The sequence below is a fragment of the Aptenodytes patagonicus genome, chromosome 4 (assembly GCF_965638725.1).
Source record: "Aptenodytes patagonicus chromosome 4, bAptPat1.pri.cur, whole genome shotgun sequence".
In the NCBI taxonomy this organism is placed as follows: domain Eukaryota; kingdom Metazoa; phylum Chordata; class Aves; order Sphenisciformes; family Spheniscidae; genus Aptenodytes; species Aptenodytes patagonicus.
This window is the reverse complement of record NC_134952.1, coordinates 12352834-12373226: the sequence shown is the minus strand read 5'-3', so window position 1 is coordinate 12373226 and position 20393 is coordinate 12352834. Positions and strand designations below refer to the sequence as shown.

General features: G+C 38.2%; 1 protein-coding gene across 4 annotated transcripts in view; it reads left to right on the top strand.

The window, feature by feature from the left end:
* SORCS2 (sortilin related VPS10 domain containing receptor 2) overlaps positions 1-20393 on the top strand; it is a 636731-nt gene that overhangs the window by 584338 nt on the left and 32000 nt on the right. For all 4 annotated transcript variants that reach the window (XM_076335889.1, XM_076335888.1, XM_076335891.1 and 1 more), the window contains exons 15-22: positions 4761-4881; positions 6256-6389; positions 6993-7121; positions 8528-8699; positions 12242-12428; positions 16305-16438; positions 17775-17898; positions 19677-19789. In XM_076335889.1, coding sequence (XP_076192004.1) covers positions 4761-4881; positions 6256-6389; positions 6993-7121; positions 8528-8699; positions 12242-12428; positions 16305-16438; positions 17775-17898; positions 19677-19789 — 1114 coding nt within the window. The remainder of the gene's footprint in view (positions 1-4760; positions 4882-6255; positions 6390-6992; positions 7122-8527; positions 8700-12241; positions 12429-16304; positions 16439-17774; positions 17899-19676; positions 19790-20393) is intronic.

Here is a 20393-nt window from a genome sequence, read left to right as displayed (position 1 = left end):
TATTAGACATACATGTTTTGCACCTAAGCAATTAGATTGTGATTGCTGTTATGTATTGCTTTATTGTAGGTCATATTTTTGTCTAATCCATTGAATCCTACTTAAAACATGCCTTTCTTCCTTACTTTGGAAAAATACTTCTTTTTAATTCTAGTGATATTTGGCAATACATTTAAATGGGCTCCTCTGATGCGTCTACAAAACCCTGTTCTCAATAGGGCAACAAGTGTTATTGTAGCAACAGCGTTAATAATCATGAGGCCATGTTTTCAAACAGCTTGCTAAGCTGGGTGCATGTAAGGTGCTGGATTCCTTAGGAAATTTGCCCCAGGAATTACAAAGCTGTATGGCTGCATTTTTCCTGGGGTTTGTGGCTGTGCTGGGACATTTCCTCAAATCTCAGGAATTTTACTTAAGCCAGAGAATGGTGGAATCAGTGGTGCAGTTACTGTGCTCCGTCAGAACATGGTTTTCAGTCTGTAGAATCAGAACAGCCATAAAGGAAAGAAGTACTTTTTTGCAAGATGCTGGACTAACAGGCAGAAAGGTTATTTCTGTCTTTTGCTAAAAATCCACAGAGGAGAGGCTTATAGTTCGCCCATTGAAGCAGTGCCTTTGCTGTATACAGATATGGTTTGCACATAGCTTCCATATTATTCTAGTAGAATTTGCATAATTTCTAGAGTAATTTCTAAAATTTTTATATAATTACAGGATGCGGGACTGGGCAATATCTCAAAAGTTTATCTAATCTCTAGCTCTAATCTTGATGTTTCGCTAATTTCTTGCTCCAGTTAGGGAGAATAAACAGCCTCAATAGCTTGTATCATTACCATTACAGAATCACAGAGTCACAAAATGGTTGAGGTTGGAAGGGACCTGTGTGGGTCATCTGGTCCAACCCCCCTGCTCAAGCAAGGCCACCTAGAGCCAGTCACCCAGGACTGTGTCCAGACGGCTTTTGAATTCTCCAAGCATGGAGACTCCACAATCTCCTTGGGCAACCTGTGCCAGTGCTCGGTCACTCTCACAGTAAAAAATGTGTTTCCTGATGTTCAGAGGGAACCTCCTGTGTTCCAGTTTGTGCCCATTGCCCTGGTCCTGTCACCGGGCACCACTGAAAAGAGCCTGGATCTGTCCTCTGTGCACCCTCCCTTCAGGTATTTATATACATTGATAAGATCCCCCTGAGCCTTCTCTTCTCCAGGCTGAATGGTCCTAGCTCTCTCAGCCTTTCCTCATAGGGAGATGATCCAGTCCCTTTGACATCTTTGTGGCATGTTGTTGGATTCTCTTCAGTCTGTCCATGTCTCTCTCGTACTGAGGAGCCAAGAACTGGACACAGTACTCCAGGTGTGGCTTTGCCAGTGCTGAGGAGAAATAATTAAGAGAATTGTGTAGCTGTATCTTTTAAGTTTATTGATCCTTGTCTTTCCTCCTTTTTGCCCCTTCTCCAGGTCTCTTTGAAGACAACTCTTCAATCTACAGCAAGACTTTTTAAAGACATTTTGTTGTACTTTTCAGTTTTATCTTTTCCAGAGAAAAACCCCATTCTTTCAGTCTTTCTTCATTGGTTACATTTTCTAAGCAGCTTATGAGTCATCCTTGCCCCTCTTCAACTTCATTTTTAGTGGGTGTGTAAATATGCATATAATATCCAAAATTAGACACCATATTCTTTCAGAGGCTCCACCAGTGCCAAGTTCATAAAAATAATTGCCTCCATGTCTTCTGTTTTCTAGTTCTGAATACAACCTAAAATTAGTCTTTCTTCTTTTGCAGCAACATTGCATTTTTGTTTTGATTCCCCAGAATTCCCCAAGCCTTTCCTTTGGTGTTTGAAAGCTATTTTCCATTTTGGTTTTGCACCTTTGTTGTTGTGTTTTTCCTAGGAGTACTTTTTGCAATTGTTTTTTGAGTATTTAATCATGTTGATTTCTGACCATTGCTTCCACCAGTCAGTGTCCGCACCCTTCTTTCTGTGTTATCTGCCAAAATTTTGTGTGTGTTTGTTATTTGACCACATGGGTGTTAATGAAAATTTTGACTGTGGACCATCATATCTTTATGATGCATATCTCAAAATATTCCCTGTTTGATAACTACTTTTTGAAAATGGATTTTTCTAATTGGAGATGCACTCCCATTCCTCATTACAATGATTTTATCTGCACTGATGTTTTCCTTTTTAAGTTGAGACAGTGTCAGCTAGAACTGCGTAGCAGTTTTAACAAAGGTCAAAATATGCTACATGTTCTCCTTTCCTTTTTCCACTAAGCCAGTTACCCTGTAAAAGAAGGAAATTACATTAGTTTGACATGATTTGGTTTTGACAAATCCGTGGTGGCTGTTTGTTACCATTTTAATTATCTCCAAGGTGCTTATAAGAGGAGAGCTTAATAAGTTGTTCGGTATCTTTGTGGATATCAAAATTAATTCTGTAACTCTCTGGGCTCTGTTTTGTTGATTTATATATATGGTTATGTATACATATAAATACACACATATAAGTAAGTGTGTGTGTGTGTCCATATATAGGCAAAATGTTTGCCTTTCCATAATCATCTGGAGTCACCCTCTTCCTCTGTGAGGTCTCAAAGATGATTATTAATAGTTCAGAGATTTTGGTTTATATTTTCAGGATAATTTCATTATTCTGTTCTGCATTGAACTCAAACAACCATCTCCTTTCTTTTTCCTGACTAATCTGCCTGAGATAGGTAACACGAATGAATAAAATTTCACCTGCTCCATAGAAAATACTTTTCTTGAGGCAGGAGTGAAGCTTTGACAGGACTTGGCTCCTTGCACTTCAAGATATTTGTTGATAAATGGGTTAATAAAAGAAATGTAGCCAATTTGTGAAGTTTTGTGGTGTCTAAAGAAGCATTCGCTGAGGTAGGTAGCTGCATAAGCACATGGTGAAGTCTGCCTTACATTAGTACCTTGTATGGAGAAAAAAAGATTTTAAAAAAAGGAGGTACAGGTATTTAGCATGCAAAAGACATTTCATGCCTGTCAGCAAAGCCAGTCATATTGAAGCAGGCATTGTGGAAAAAGCATGAGACCACCTAAGTAGTCACTTTATTGAGTATATAACTACAAGTGAATAAGATTATATGGTGACAGCAGCTCTCAGGATCCAGCTGAACCAGAAAAAGGAACCAAACCTGTAGGTCTCGATGAGGGAAGTGGGACCACACACCTATGTGCACATACAGCCAGTGGACCGAGCCACTTTTTAGTTTTTGTGTATTGTTTCTACTTCTGAGCCATGGGTAGATTGAAAAGGAAAGAAAGTTAGATGATCCAAGTCCTTTAATCTCAGAGCCTTACTAAGAAAAGAATAAGACATACAAATTAAATGCACATGTTTCTGTTTAATTAAGTGCACTTCTGATGGTGAAGTTTCCTGTGAGCATGGATTGTTTGGTCATTATAATGTGGGCAGTATGGGCAGTAATCTATAGATACCTACATCTCTGTGCTATGGCTGAGAAGCAAAGACACCAGAAAGGAAAGGGGGAAATCACTGTACATCTTTAGTCTCTGCGACTATTTTTCAGCCTCTTTGGTAGACTTCAGAGCTCTACATCCATCTACCAGGGAGGAGGCTTAGTGTGATGATGTTGCCTCTGTGCTGCAGAGAATCCACCATTTCCTCACTTCTGGTCTACCCTAGTTCCACTTTGAACCTGGTATTCAGGACAAGAGAAATGACTGTGTGCAGCAGAATGCTTTTAGCAAAACTGTGCCATTCCTGCTGTGTCTGGATTTGAACAAAACTGAGGGCAAAACAAAAGGAATGAACTAGTTTGGAGAATGCTACTGAAGCTTGGAATATGAACTCTGTGCAGTATGAACTGCACAGAAATTGTTGGCTTCAGAATCAACTTAAATTCTTTGGCAAGTAAGCCACATAAGCCAGATACAAACCACAAATACATTTGACTTTTGCCCAAATAGAGTCTTTATCCTTTCTAATTTGTTGCTGGATGTCATACTTACCCGTTTTGTTTTGGAAATAAATATTCTGACTTTGAAAATGTTGGCTGCTTTGAAAGTGCAGCTTGGTTTTTAAAGCAATGAGATTTCCATTTTTTTTTTCAAAAAGAAATCTACAGTTTATGGCTGTTTTTTGTTATACATTGGACTATCTGAAATGGAGTCAGAGAGTTCCTCAGCACAATGTGTAAATTCAGTGTATTCCTTAGAAATGAATACAATTTCATGATACTGCTGTGAGTTTAAACAATAGCAAATTGCCATCTGAAATCTGTAGAAGTTAAAAAAAAAAAACAACAAAAACAACTGAGGAAGTTGCACCATAATCATAAGGAATGAGTGACAGAGCTGGAGATTGAAGCCGGTGATCCTGGGTTCTGCTCCCTGATCTGAGCTCCCTGTCAAAATCTGAGAGCTCTGTATGTTTCATGTAACAAGATAATAGACAAAAATGTCAGGTTCCAAATTAGAAAAGGTAGTATATTTCCAACTAAATTTCTGAATAGTTTGCTGGGGAAAAAAAAAATCTCTAATCTATGAGCTATATTTTTTCATTGTAAAGTTTTATAGACAATTGGCAAATGTTTTCTAACTAGACACATTGTATATGAAGAGGAATAAAAGTGGAAGAAAAATTAACCAGGGACCTTTTAGTAGGGAACCATGACCAAAGGAGAAGATAGAACTGAAAATTGGAATCTCAGATGTATGGTATTTCTTTCCAGTAAGATTTTACTTTTGATCTTTTTGTTCAGAGTCTTTGGACATATTAGCTACCGTTCAGACTGGGAACTGGTGAAGGTGGACTTCAGACCATCCTTCCCCAGGGAGTGCACTGATGATGACTATGAATCTTGGGAGCTCACAAATCTACAGGTATTCATGGTCTTACATTAACTGCCACAACTTTTCCATAGCTTTCAGATTCATGTTAGCTTTCAGATTCATGTAGAATTGTGTGCTAGGAAAACTTTTTCAAATAGAATTTGGATGTTACATCCCCAGCTTTAATCTCCTTATGTTGGTATTTGCTGATTTTACAATAGTTTAAAATGGGGGAGGGTTTTATATTCCTTTTGGTTGTGTGATCTGTGTCCTCGAAAACGTGGAAGTATATCTGGTGGTCTGCCATAATAATAGGTGGTCCTGCTGGATTATGAAGCATATACCATAAACTAAAGTGTGTAATATTGATTGAAGCAATTTCAACATGCAGTCATATGTTCTGCCAACTTCCTGACCACATACTGTACTCATATATAAGTTGCCATAAGTAAAGCCCATTCCAGAAGTAATTTAGGATCTCAGTGGACCGATCACGTAATGGAGTCCAGTTGTTTTGGGCAATACCATTTCTGCAGTAATGCATTAAGGCTGTGCTAATCCTGGTGCTCTGGCCAAATCCAATCTTGGGAAGCTACATTCTCTCTACAATGTATTGATTAAAGAGACCAATGTGAGGGTTTTTTTACATTAAATGGAATATGTCATATTTATTCATAATCATTCTGATTATTATGTTTGTCCTTCTTCCAGTACATTTGTTCTCTCGCTCTCTGCAGGGTTGGGGTTTTTTTTGCGTATTACTCTATTACTGCTATTCCAGTTCTCCAGTTCTCATTTGCTAGTTCTCATGCCTGATTTTACACTTCCTGTTTGCGAATGCTGTGTATTTACTAAGAAAGTTATGCAGATCTGAGCCTAAAGAGTAACAGTATCTTGGGATATTGGCATTGAAATGTCTTTCAGAAATTAGAAACCATTAAAATGACTTTGACAGAGTACTTGGCAGCTGCCCAATTACCAGTGGAGTGTGTTTGTTCAGATAGTCTTCATTCCACCTGTGTCCACATGCCTGGTGCTTCCTGTTGACTGCCGACACGAGACATGGTGATTTAGATAGAACCTCAGCCGTCTGCATCCATGCTGAATTTTTAAATGGCCAGTTGTAGGGTTGTGCCTAGATTGTGCACACATGAAACATGGGTTAAATAGCACTTGACTTTCCATGTACACCTTTCGATTTGTGCCCTGAAATATAGCATATGTTTTAATTCTGTAATGTCCTGTTAGTGGACAGCAGTGGATATGAGAGCTTTGTAATACCTATATGTCTGAATATAAGAGAGTTGAGACTTGATACAAGTTTATAGTCTTGGCAGCAAGACCAGCCTTTCTCATGACAACATAAGGCCACGTCTGTGTGGTGTAGGTTGTGGTGTGCAATAAGTGCGGTGCTTTGATGTTCAGGGCGATCGTTGCATCATGGGCCAGCAGAGGAGCTTTCGGAAGAGGAAGATTTCATCGTGGTGCATTAAAGGGAGAAGTTTCACATCAGCTCTCACATCCAAAGTTTGTGAATGTGTGAACTCTGATTTCTTATGGTGAGTCTGTCTGTGGACCTTTTGATTTACTGCCAGTGAATAGTTACTTAGAGTTTGAGATGGGTTTATTTTCCTCCTTTTGCCCCTCTCCCCACATAGCTGTGTATAAACAAATAGGCAACCTGTTATTTGAATAACAGGTTGCTTTTGCATTTGCCTTTGTTTAAAAACATTGCCATGTTTTAAGTATTTGTTTCACCTGACTGAATAAATCCTGATGTTTTTCTCTATTGATCAAGACTTGAAAAATGACCATTGGATTGATTTATAAGGCAAGCAAACCTTTTCTATTTGCAAATGAAGCAAAAAACCACAAGAAATGTGTTGGTCTGACTGGCAAAGGAAACCTTTTAAAAACCTAAGCTACCAAGAGAGTCAATTTGTAGAACTGACAAAGTAATTGCAACCAGTTTTTCCCCCAGGTGTACACAGCTCCCGTTGAAACTAGACTTAGAACAGAACTGGCTTCATCGACTTGTATGTTCAGCTGGTAGAATAATATTTTAAAAATCTTTTTACTCTTAAAAAAGTAGTCTCATCCACCCAAATTAGACTGCTGAATGAAGTGGGGATAGTAACACACTTGGTATCGATGTTTTTCAGTGATTATGGGTTTGAGCGCTCTGCACCTCTGAAGTCGGAGTCTAGCAAATGCTTTGCTGACTTTTGGTTTAACCCAGAAGCACCTCCTGAAGACTGTGTACTGGGGCAGGCATACACCAGCAGCACTGGGTAAGCTGATTTTGCGTTCGACTGGCTTGCAGAGGCTTCTGGAGTTGGGGAGAACGTTCCAACCATAGGCCACAAAAGTGGTTTTAAGGAAATGTAAATAAGGCAAACTGTAAAAAAATGGGAAATGCAAAGGTTCTGACTCTGGCTTAGAGCATGTGCAAAAGCTTCCTGCAGATTAATGAAAGAGAAATGTTACCTTACATGTTCACAGCAGTTCAAAAACCAGCCCATTTGAGAAGAGGGGGAGCTGTCTTGTTCCCAGTATTTTTATTTTGTAACTGCATTTTGTAACCATTGCTACACTTCTGATAGGAATTCATAATAGTCCATTCAAAGGCTTTTTTTTTAGCCCATTGCTTGAATTCAGACCAATTTTCAGTTTGAATCCAATGAATTAACTCTGAGGAGCCAGTAACATCTCACAGAATTTCCCAGTCTCTCACTTCCATAGGGGTAAGGAGTTCTGTGGAGAATAGGTTCTTTTCCTGACCATATGGGACACTCAGAATCAAAGGAAAGCTTTAGTACCTGTAAACAATACCACATAGAATATACACTACAACGTAGTCTGACGTCTGTGCTGAGAATAACTTGCAGCTGGCATCTATTTTGGCTTATCATAACATCATCTCTGTCGGTTGTGGAGAAGAGAACCAAATAATGAAATGTCAAATCTGGCAATAGAATCACGGTCTCTGTGTATATTTGCCTTACCAAGGAAAATTATGCCTTTTGGGTTGTGGCTGACAGCTGTGATATACAGAACAGGAATTCAAAAGAGTGAAATCTGACTCCAATTTTAAAAGATGTTTAAAAATAACATACCTGGGTGAAACTGATAATTACTGTACACATCCAAGTATTTAATTGTTAGTTCTTTAAAAGTTTTAGGCTTTTCACTCTTTTATACTGTTATGTTAAATAACTGCTTTAAGTGTTTTAAGAAATGCATAGATTTGAGAGCAGCAGATAAGCAATTGGTTCTGGGTTAATGCAGAAGCTGCTTGATCTAATTTCTTCCTGATCTTTGGGGTTTGGACCAAGACCTCTAGAGCATTGAAGACTCTTGAACGCTAGGAAAGGGTATGGTAGAGAGGACAACAGACTGTCTAGCTCCTGGAGGACTGGTCAGGCGTGTTTCTAAATTTGAAAAGTCAGACTCCTCCAATGCATACAAGTGAAATCCTCATCGTGCTCCACACCCTCTTTCTTCAACATGTTTTACTCAATAAAGGCAATGTCCATCATCAAAATATTTGCATCATGAGTTGGTTTTAATCATCTGCAATCTTGTCTGTTCGTGAACCCAAGGAATATTCATTAGCTACCATCACACTCACATTCAGTGCCTCTGATGACATTCTCCTGCTTCGATTCATTGTGCTTGCTGCTTACTGTTTTTGCAGGTACAGGAAAGTTGTTTCTAATGTGTGTGAAGGTGGTGTAGACCTGCAGCAGAACTTAGCACAGCATATGTGTCCATTGATTGCTCCCAAGGGACTTCAGATCAGCATCAGAGAAGAAAGCCTGGCTCTTAAGCCTGGGGAAGACATCACCTTCATCGTCAGACAAGAGCAGGTAGTAATGAACATTGGCTTTATGAAAGTTTCCTCACTATTTTTATGCTTCCTTTCTCTCCTACCTGCTTTGCTACTGAATGAGATTACGTTGTGCTTGAGACAAAGACGAATATTGAAACTAAAGACTAAATATTGAAACTTCTGTTTTCAAGTGAGTCAGACAATCCAGTAAGCTCAGTGAACCACCAAGTTCTGTCCACAGAACGGGATTTGTCTCCTCAGCAGCGTGATCAGTCATGATTCCCTAAAGGCATCGGCTTCTTTGAAAATCAGAGGAACTAAATTACTGAAGTCTCCTTGGACTGAAAATTTCAACTGCTGTATCAGAGAAGAACAGAAATGCAGAGAACATTTAATATTCTGGTTCAAGCGGTTTTGAGAATCTGCCTTTCAGAAAGGAATCAGGCAAAGCTTTACAGAAATCAGCAAATAGCACAGCATAAGAACATTTATTATATATTAGTTGTGTTGCCAAAGATACGGGGTTTTTTCTGTTTATTGAGAGACACAATGCCCTCAGGCCCTGACCAACAGCAGCGAGTAACTTCTGGATGAAATGTTTGCTGTGGGTATCTTTCTTAATGCTTGCTTTTTAGTATTAGGCTCTAACTGTTGTGCTCAGGTTACTGGAGTATTGTACTCCCTGGCTAACCCCGCTGATTTGCAAGAACTTGAAGAAAGTTCACACATTTTAGCAAATCTGTGCAATATAAATCGGGCACTTGGGATTTATTTCTGTAATGGAATCAAGAAGGTTACGTGCAGAACACCGGGCTGCTTAACGCTTCACAGGCTCTGCGTTCCAATGCTTGCAGTGCCCCAACAGTTGTGTGGCATGTTTGGCTGCCTTCTCTTTTTATAATTTGTTTGGGAATGTTTATTGTAAGAATAGAGCATTTGGTAATAATTTGGACTCTAATGATTTTGATTGGCAGTTTGATTTTTTTTTTCCTACTCTGTAGATTCTGAAGCTTTCATGAATCTCTGTGGCAATACATAAAACATTTAAAACTGTTCAAAAATCCTCAGAAGTCAGCGATCTTGAAGGGAATCCCGTGCTGTGTTTTCTGATTAAGTCTTTGCTCACTACATCGAACTGGAAGGCAGATTTAGAAGAAATGTAACAGTTTGCTGCCCCCTATGGCTAAGAATAATATTTATACTCAAATGTCCTGAGCGTTGCTTAGGATTTAAACTATACAACAAAATCTAATGAGAATCCATAACAATTACTGAGTTTAAGAAATAACTCTACTAGGATAAGCCAAAACATACCACTTTCTCTGCTGAACAAAATTCATTTACTAGTTTATGTGAATGCATGTTACTAGGTGCAGGAATGCCAGACATCAGGGAGTGAAGAAAGTAGGCTTCAGCTATGTTTGGGCAGTTTGCGGGTGACCTTAGAAATAATAATAATTTATAATTATAATTATATTTTCCCAAATTCTGTTGGCTGAATATATGAATAAATAATGTAATGACAATAATCTATTTCGCATGGAAGTGGAAGCCCCAATTCCTTTTAAATTTAGGTGCCTTTTCCCTATGTGACTCTTTTATTATCTGTCAACTGCTCTCTGTCTTTCCTGGTCAGGGAAACAGAAGTGCCTTGGTTTTTTGAAGACAGCACTCTCATCTTTACACTAGGGAAGCTGTTACAATAAAACATTAAGAGAAGCTTGCATCTACTGGCTTTCAACACTGGTTTCTGTCTCACCTGGAAAAAATATGCATGTATACTTGTTAGCATAAGAAAGAGCAAACAAGAACTGTTTGCAAGCTAATGTCGTCTAAAGAGATTCCACTTACTGGCACATTGCTGGCAAGAAGACATATCTTCTGCTTTAAACTTTAATAACATATTATCTCCTCTGCTAAATTCTACCCATCTGTTATCAAAAGAATGATGTTATTTGGAAAAAAATATTCACAGTGAAGAGGCTTTCAAGGTCCTTTATGTGTGTTGAAATCTGGTGTTTAGGTATTTGATAACCCTCCAGGTTCCTTATTATGGGTATTCTTTTACATTATAAGCAATGCTCGTTCATCTGATAAAACATGGAAGAAAATCAACCAAACTGCAAAATAAGAAAAGGAGGACTTAATAGCATGTTTTCCTTCCGTTTGTAATGCCAGGGTATGTAAGTTCTAGGCTTTGTTGCCTCCTTTGATTTTATATCAGTGCTGCCTTTTGGGATTAGATTTTGATATGAACCTATTTCAGAGACTGGCTTATGGAGAAGTGAAGTGATTTTTGAATACTTCGATGGGTGACAATCCTCCTCTGCTCTGATGGCCATTCAGGTCACCTGACTAGCATATGGATGTATACATTCCTCTCCTAGAGGCAATGAAGATTTTTAAACCAACACTGCATTTTCACAATACAGAGGATTTTCTACCAAGCCTGGCCCTGCAACCTGTTTTAATGGCATGACTGTGATGGCTGTGTACTGCGGCAAGCGAGCAGGAACATATTGCTGAAGACCGAGGAAGCAGGGCAGCTTGCTTTTTGACGGTTGGACTCGATGATCTTAGAGGTCTTTTCCAACCTTAATGATTCTATGATTCTATGATTCTAAGGTAGTGCTGCCAGTAGTATTGAGAAAGTGTTGCTGCTCACAGCTAAAATGAATTTTCCTTTGACTCCATCCACATTGCCAGTCCACATAGCACAGGCCTGACTTCTCTCCTGAGCAGCCACACCGTGACAACACAAGTGATGGGCATATGTTTGTCCTCTGACAGTAGTATCAGTCTTGCAGTATTTTAGGCCTGAGTTTAGGAAGACAGTGTCATTTAAAGGAGCACTTAGCAGAAGTGCAATGAATTATAAATTCTGTGAGACGTTTGACATGACAAAATTATTTGGCTGGACTTTTAAACCCTTTCCCAAACTCAGCTCAATAATCTGCTTCATTAAGCATGCATCTAATTTTGCAGTAGGGCACGTTAGTTCTAAACATGCTGGTAGCTCTGTATAATGCTGTACAACTCTGTGCAAAGATCCCAGCTTGGATCTTGAAGGCCATATGGTTAACTCTCAGAGGGTGTGGTTAGAAGGTGCTGTGAAGAAGGTCTAAACCAATTAATTTTACTTTATAATTGCATAGGCTAGAAGTTCACTGAATGAGTGGTAATTTGCTAAAATAACAATATTCAGTTGTTTGCAATCATATGAGCATCACTCCAGAACTTGGGGCTGCCCTGCACCGTTATGTTAGTTAATGTCCAGCTACATTAAGACGAGAGTGATGGTTTCTGTGTCATACAACTTGGTTAGTGGTCTGGAGTGTCTTATTTTAAGGTAGCACCTTACTGTGGAAATTTAGTATTACCTCTGTTAATGCACACAACATCTGTTGCACTAAAATCTTCGCCATGGGTGTAGTGGTTTTACTGCAGCTATTGCAATTGAGTCAAAATATCTGGCTGGGGCTGGAAACGCTGTTGTGGTTCAGGGAATGGTTATAATCATGTGTCCTGTCTATTTCAGTTCTGGCCATTTAAAATTTTTTTGATATATTTTCCTTTTAGGGTGATATATTGAATACCAAATACCAGGTAGATCTTGGCGATGGCTTTAAGGCGATATATGTGAACCTTACGATGACTGGAGAACCCATCCGTCACCGCTATGAGAATCCTGGGATATACCGTGTCTCAGTGAAGGCTGAGAATGTGGCTGGGCATGATGAGGCTGTGGTGTTCGTCCAAGTCAACTGTAAATCAGCTCTTTGGTTTTCTTACTTTTGCTGCTGTGTAAAAACCTCATGACAACTATGAAGTAGTAAAGAAAATTACTAGTCACAATTAGGAAAAATGCATATTTTTTCAATAATCTCACAGAGTCTTGCAGTGCTGTATGTTGTTAATGCGGAGGCTTGTAAACCTACTGTATTAGGAGGTCAGAGTTAGTTTTGTTTGGATTTGGGAGAAGGACGGTGTTTTAATCTTTTAAATAGCAAGCATGCCTCAGTTCAGATCTCAGGTTTGATCCATCTTCCTGACTCAAGACCCCGTTGGCAGTCTTAGCAGCTAAAATTTAACACTTCAAGCTATGTCTTTTTAGGAGCTGTGTGAAGCAAGTGAACAGATGTGTTGAGAAACGTATGAGCTTTTGTATAACTTTAAAAAAGAATCAAAATCTCAGTGTTTCTAAAAGTCAGGCTACTTATTAAAGTACCAGAATCTACATTTTAGGTAGTTAGTTCTCACAAAGTGGTACTTGGGTATAACTTCATGTTGGCAGGCAGTATTACTTGACTTAGACTTCTCTCCCTTTCCTTAATTAAGACCTAAAAAAACCCATTAAATATATTTAAAAGAAAAGAATAGCACGGCACAAGGAATATCATGCATCATCACAAGCTTAATGTACCTCAGTCATCTCATAATTGAAATGAAGAAGGAAACTCATAACTGGAACTGAATTTTCCTCTTCCTTCGAGATTCAAGACAGCTAGTGCTTCGCCTGTTTTCAGATCTGTCAAAAATTCAGAAACAAGTAACATCAAAAGAAAAGATACTCATCTTGCATTCTTCAGGTGTCTGTTTCCCTCTGTTGTGAGTGGTGTGTCTTCCATCCTAATCCCAAAGCAATGGAAATCACTGGAGCTACATACAAGGCTGTGCACAGATCCATGTGCTTTATGTCAGCCTGTCTGGTGACTGCTGACATTTATGTATTTTGCTGGTCAGAGTCCTTGAGTCCAGAGTTTCCAGTTCTGCTTTGATTAGCAGATGGAGCCCAACCCATTAATGCTAATGGCCAATCTCCTATTAAAATAAAATGGAAAGGATCAGAATCGAATTCTCTGCCTCAGTTCCCTTATCTGTTTCTTTGTTGTGTTTGGTTTTTAAATCATTTGACAACTCCAGTGAGCTCAGATAAATTAATTAGGGCTTCACCATTACTTTTTAGGAGCTTCTAAGTGCTGAGAAGTAGATTAAGCACAGGAACAGTAGATCTGTACAAGCAACGAACAGCAAAAAACTGTGTAACATCCTTCTTTCTGGGGAGAACAACTTCTTACCGTTCAGAGAATGACGAGCGGTAGCAAGCCCTGACAGAAAGCGGAACAACCACTTTCTCAAAATGTGCTTCTGGTGTGGCCTACATCAGGATAAACAGTAAAAATAAAAGATGTGGATTGTGTTTTATGCAGTCAATTTACAAATTGCAGAAGCCAGAGGTATTTTTCACAAGTAAAATCACTGGTAATTAAGAGGACTTTGGTGCTGAAGTGCAGAGGCAGCAGAGCACTGAAGCAGACGTGGTCCATTCCTGAGCTTGTCTGTGGATGCTGCGCATGGTCTAGAAGACTGACGGAAGCATGTTACCCGGTCCGGTTGAAGAAATGCTTTCTATGTGATTTGCTCTGTTTAATTTTTTAGGTAAATTATAAGATTTGAGGAAATTAGCTGGCATTAATTAAACTGCAATTTCTATGTTCTAGAGAAACACTATAGCCGTTCAGGGACATTTTTCACTGTGGAATACCATGACAGCAGAAATGTCCATAGAGTCCTGCTTTCACTCTATCGCCAGCTGATGTATTCCCAGGGAATTTTTTCAGGGACAAATGGTAAAGGGAATATTTTTTACTCCTGCCAAGTTGCGTTGCTATGGGATGCCCTGTAATGCAGGACAATTATATGAACTTTGGCCTGTCATCCAGATTATGCTTTCTGATCCAGATCACACAATCTACAACTTGTTAATGAACTGTAAGAGAAATTAGAGCAAGTCTGATAGTATAAATGTGAGTAGGTAACCCAGAATAAAGAGAACTGAAGAAGAACTAGGCATACATTTTCTTTTTCATGAAACCATAATCTCTATAGTGTGTGAACAATCAGGGAGCTTTGAAAACTGTACTGAAATTGTAGCTTCGTTAAACAGAATTGTGTAAGTCAACTTCATTCCTAATTGTACACGCTGAAGGGTGCTATGAAGCTTATTCAAATGCCTTATGGAGTTGTGTGACTGAGACAAGCAGAAGGACTCACAATAATTATTTTTAGCTCTTCAATATATAGGAATGGAAAACTTGAAATAACAGTCATCATTCAAGTACCAAACAACTTCCCCTCTAAAAATTTTGGAAAATAAAGTAACCTCCTTCAGGAGCAGAACCGTATCTCAAAATGATCAGTTTCCTCTGCAAAAATGTAAATTTATGGCAAAATCAAAACAGTGACATAGATCCCTCCAGACTTCTTTGATTTTCCCCATCAGAAGGAAAATCTATTTCGAGGAGGAAGAAATTTAATGGAATTCCTACAATTTCTGAATTTTCCTCAAGACACCAGCAACAGGAGGAGCATTTTAACTCTGTCAGTAAAGAAGCTATTGAAGAAACCATTTGTTTAAGCACCCAACATGTCTTGAATTCACATAGGTAGTTAAAGAGTCATCGGAGAAAACGCAGAATGAAAGCAGAGCCTTACATTCGGATGAAGCAGCGCACAGGCCGGTTGAAGTGAGGTGGAAAAGGAGGGTGTGCACAGCTCAGACAACTTGCTCTCAGAGAAGTTGAATCAGTTTAGTCAAAGTGAATTAGAAGTGAGCAGGCAATGATTCAGTTCATGAAAGAGAGTAAGAGAAAGACTTTGGACGGGTGTTAATTACCTTTAAGTTTGCACTGAGATGAAAGACCTTTGAATGAGTTAAAAGATATTTAGAATGGAACAAAAATGGATGGGTTAGTATTCATTCTGTGTAATGAATGCATGGTGGACCATACAGCAGTTTGGTATCCTGGATAGATGGTGCAGCTGAAGTTTAAGAAATTCTAGTTATCACATTATACTATTATAAAGCTTTTACCTTCAGACATGCTGAAAAAGATACGCTCGGAAGCCTCTGAGGGCAAGATTTTATTTCAGTAAAGTTATTGTACTATGAAGCAAAATACATTAGGAAGCAGATAAAATCATTGTAATGATGCATTTCTTTTATAAAAATAATAATGTTTACAGCCTTCATAGGCAAAAGTTCAGAAAGGAATAAACTTACTCTAAGGCACATTTTGGAGTACAGAGGTTATCTATTTTGATTTGCAAATAAATGCTCCCCTGATGTACACATCTATTTTAAAGCATGCATTAATGAGAGTTTATGTGTGGTGTGAGCCTAACAGCTGATATTTTATAATGAAAATGAGTAGTCAGCAATATTCTTTTTCAGTTTTCTGCTTTTCCCTTAGCAGTTTGAGATTTGTTAGATTTCTATTCATTTGATTGTTAATTACTTTAAAAAAAAATAAGCTGAGATTGCCTTTTCCACTTTTTAACTGGGATATTTGCTTCTGTTTTCTAGAATTGGACATGAACCAAAAAAAAAGCGCATCAGAGAGGTGCATTTTGGTGATCCATCACATTGCTCTAGGATTTTGTTTGGGGTTTTTTTTTTTTTTTTTTGGTTGAAATGTGTTCCTTCCAATTATGCCCGTAGCTTTCAACACAGATGTAAAAGCAGGAGGGAGGGAAAAATAAATTCAGGACCTTATGGTGTGCAGGTGAAAGGCTTTTGGGCAAAGAGGCATTAATAAATTGATGGATTCTTGTGCAATGATATTTTGGGAACTTTGTTCAGCTCCGCTGCAGGCTTTAAATTTAGAAGTCATTCCAGTTGTTGGGAGAAACCAGGAGGTGAATCTGACAGCCATCATACTGCCTAAGAACCCTAATTTGACAGTCTTCTACTGGTGGATAGGAAACAATCTTCAGGTACATGAATGGTTCTGTATGAGATTATTTTCAGTCTCTTTCCAATAAAGGTTGAGTGACACCTTTTACTTTAATAGAAATACTACCATGTTGCATGACTTCTTTTAGACCATCTTTCATTCCAAATAGCCAGTTATATCTAGTGGCATGCAGTATCTAACTTCCCTTGTTTTATCACATACATTTAAGGTGTTAATTTCCCTTTATTGCTACTTATGTGGGAATGCAAATTTCTCTTCTAGAATTGGTTTGAATTTCTAAACCGTTTTCTTTGGGGGGGAACAACAATTGGTTCTATTTCATTACCTGTGGAAAAAAACTTGTGGAGGGGGATGCATTTGGGATCATAGCACTGGTGAATGATGAAACTTGGATTTATGCAATTCCATGTTGATAATGTGAGTACTGTAAATTTAAGTGCTGTGCAGAAATAGATATATATTCATTGTATAGATAAATATTTTCTGGGAGTCTAAAATAAACTGGTGTATCAAAAATACCTGGGATATCTAAAAGGATATCAAAACAGTGAAAGCACTCAAACAATCTGGTGGTATACATTTGGGGATAGAAAGTCTAGATAAACATATCCTAGAGCAATAAATATCCAAGTATTTCTATTGGGAGTATTTCTTGTCTACTGGGTTAATTTCTTTTAAGGCAATTCTTTCAATAACAGATGAGTAAAATATTTTCTTTATGAGGAAGACTAAGTATGACAGGGGAATGCTTCAGACAAGCGCAATGAACTTTCTTCTTGTAAATGTGCTGTCTACCATAATCCCAGCCTGTATCTTTTCATTATTATTGACTTTGCCATTGCTAGAACAGGCACTGCAGATCGATGTAGTCTTGTGAAGGGTTTTGTAATTCATACAGATGTGGTCAGGTAACAGTATCTCGGTTCCGCCTTGGAGGTTGCGGTGGGCTGGTGCACTTCCATGGGTCGTGCTCTAAGTTGATAGAAGGAATCCTTTTGACCTTGACTATAGCCCACATTTTTTGAGGCAAATGGCTTGCTATATATGATCTTGTAGAGATTTGCGAGCTTGACCCAAAATCTGTTTATTTCAGTGGGATCTGAATGAAAATCTAATACTCTACCAATGATTCTAAAAGAAATGTTTACCCCATCTGGCAGCTATTCTGTTTATAAACATTCTATTCTAAACATCCTGTATTGAAAATTGTAATTGAACAACTTGATAAAATGTTGATTCATTGAATAATTGATGTGAAACCTTTTTTGCTAATAATTTTAGCGATGGTCTCTTCAGACACTGTTATTGTGATTCTTGCTGAAATTCTATTTTCAACTTTTCTTTGTTTTTTAAAGCCACTCCTTACATTGGACAATTTTCTGGTGACAAAGTTTGCTGAGACAGGTGACGTCAGAGTTACAGTGCAGGCTTCCTGTGGGAGCTCCATGCTTCAGGAGTCAAAAGTTGTCCATGTTTTTGGTGAGATACTACTCTTGTTAATTTTTTTTTTTGTTTCACGTGTACTTGTTTCTTAAACCTCTTAAACCAGCCCTGACACAACTGAACCTGTTGTAAAATTATATCTAATGCCACATTTAATTGTTAAAATTAGAGGGATGAACTGTTACTAGGTAACTCCATGAAGTTCAACAGTGTGGTTGTATGGAAGGGTTTAATCTGAAGCATTTTGTTTCCTTTGCTTATTTTAAATGTTACTGTGGTTCCCAAATGCTATATGTAGCAATAGTGTTTAGGTAGTATTTTGGCCTATGACTAGAGAGTTTCCTCAAACTTCTAAATAAAGTAGTTCAAATACCTCTGAAAAAGAGAAAATTTAGTTGTGTATATACTCTCAGCATTAAAAACAATGTGAAATAATTGCCTTTTATCACAATATATCACTGTTCCTTTGATGTTTATCTGAGAGTTTGGATCAAGTATAGCTCTGCCATAATTATTGAATAACCCTTCAACTCTTGTTTCACATTGTGCCCTGGTGTGTTTTGTTGTGTCTTATAATGTGGTGACAAGGCATAATATACTGTGAAAAATGTAGTGCTGACAGATTATTTATGTTTGTATTTGTGCTGTCACATGTGGGAATTGTGCTAAGTGAAAAAGCTTCTTTCTAATGCAGAGCTAAAAGCCTTCAGATATCATGAAATACACAACATGATACATGTCTATTGTCTGAAGAAGTTTTTGTTATTTTTCTATACTTATTAATTTAAAATAATGGTAAAAACCACATTCGTGCTAAATGCAGCTTTTATGAACCTTCTCCTTTCCTAAGATAAACGGATTTAACGTTTATGCTACCACTTATCAGTGCATCCACTTTTTTAGAAATCTTTAGAAGTCTAACCTGTCTTAGTGTGACTAGATCAATGACTTTGGCTTCAAATGCTGCTTCTGCTCCTAGTGTTGGCCAATCCTGATACCAAGAGCAAGAAAGTACTGGTCATGGGGGAAATAAAGAAACCTCTGGAAAAGAAAACCACATTAAAATACAATTCTGCCAGAAACATTGGGGAGGCCAGGTTTGACTCATGCATTCCAGAGGATCTCTTTCTCTGCTTTGCATTAAGTTCCCCAGGTGTTCATCCAAGGAGCCTATATGGAGAAAGGGAAGATTTTAGAGACTGTTTACTGAGGAACAGCCCATTTCTGGTATTTCAGATATTTTGGACAATATCCAGAGAAATGTTGTGGGTGTACTTTGTTTTAATTTTTTTTTAAGAGGGCAGTAGTTAGCCTTTGGTATATCATTTCTGTTCTTATTTTCATAGCTACTTGATGGAATACATAACGTATTCATTTTACATGAAAAACAGGAACATGTAATGGGCAAAACCCACACATTTATGATTCAGTGAGAATATAATCCATTGGAGCATTGCCATTACAAATAAAAGAAACCAACCACGTCTGTGTGGTGTATTGTCCTAAGGAAAAATTATTGGGAAGGTTATGACCCCAGAGCACGTATGTAAATCTGCTTTGTTTATTTTTTTTCTTCCTGCTTTTTTATCTTAAGGCACAAATTTGACGAAAATACAGAAAGAAATTGAGTGCCTGACAGGAGTCTACTCTTGCTCCGTGCAAGAGTACACAACACAGAGCAGTGGGGTTCCTAGATACTGCAGCGCTGCACAGCAAATAGTGCCAAATACATATTTTCAGCTTTTATTTCTGCAAAACTGTTTTTGCAACCCGATTTGTTACTTGTTCAAAAATGTTTATTTTTGTTTTTCTAGATCATTTTCATGTTCTTCCTCTGAAGTTTACTAAGCACCTGGACATGTACAACCCCGACATCCCGGAGTGGAGGGAAGACGTAGGGCGGGTAGTAACACGACTTCTTGCAAAGGTGCTCTTTCAGATTGCTCGTAAAATGTTCCCTCGCCAGTCGTAAAGCTTGAAGGTTAAGTTAATGTCTTCTCATTTAGAAAAAAGTAGGCAGAGCAAAATAATAAAGTGAACCTCACGAGCCACATTTCAAACAAGTTTGAGCCTAGTGTCACTTTTACGTGCAGGCTGTAGACAATGATATTGTAACATAGAAAGTTTAGGTCTAACACAGCCTAATTGGCAATTAATGCTAAATATTGCTCTCTGGGATTACGGATAGACATATTGGCAAATACTGCTGACTCCAAAACAGGAAGAGTAGCTTAAAGGTGATAAATTTAGAAGTTAAGCAAAGGGTGCTGTGTAATATAAAAGAAATAGGCTTTATGTAAAAACAAAGCAGAAAGAAAAAATTTACAATGTCGGTTGTGTAACTTTGAAAATTATATATAATATATAGGCAAACAGTTCATGCAGCTGTTTTTTTAGATCATATTAGCAAAAGAAATGTGGATCGGGAACAGTTGAATCCTGTAGGTTAAATCAAGTACAAAGCCATGCAGCAGTTCTGTGAGATAAGTAAAAGCACCCCATAAAAGCTGTGAGCTCTAGAGCTGTGCTCT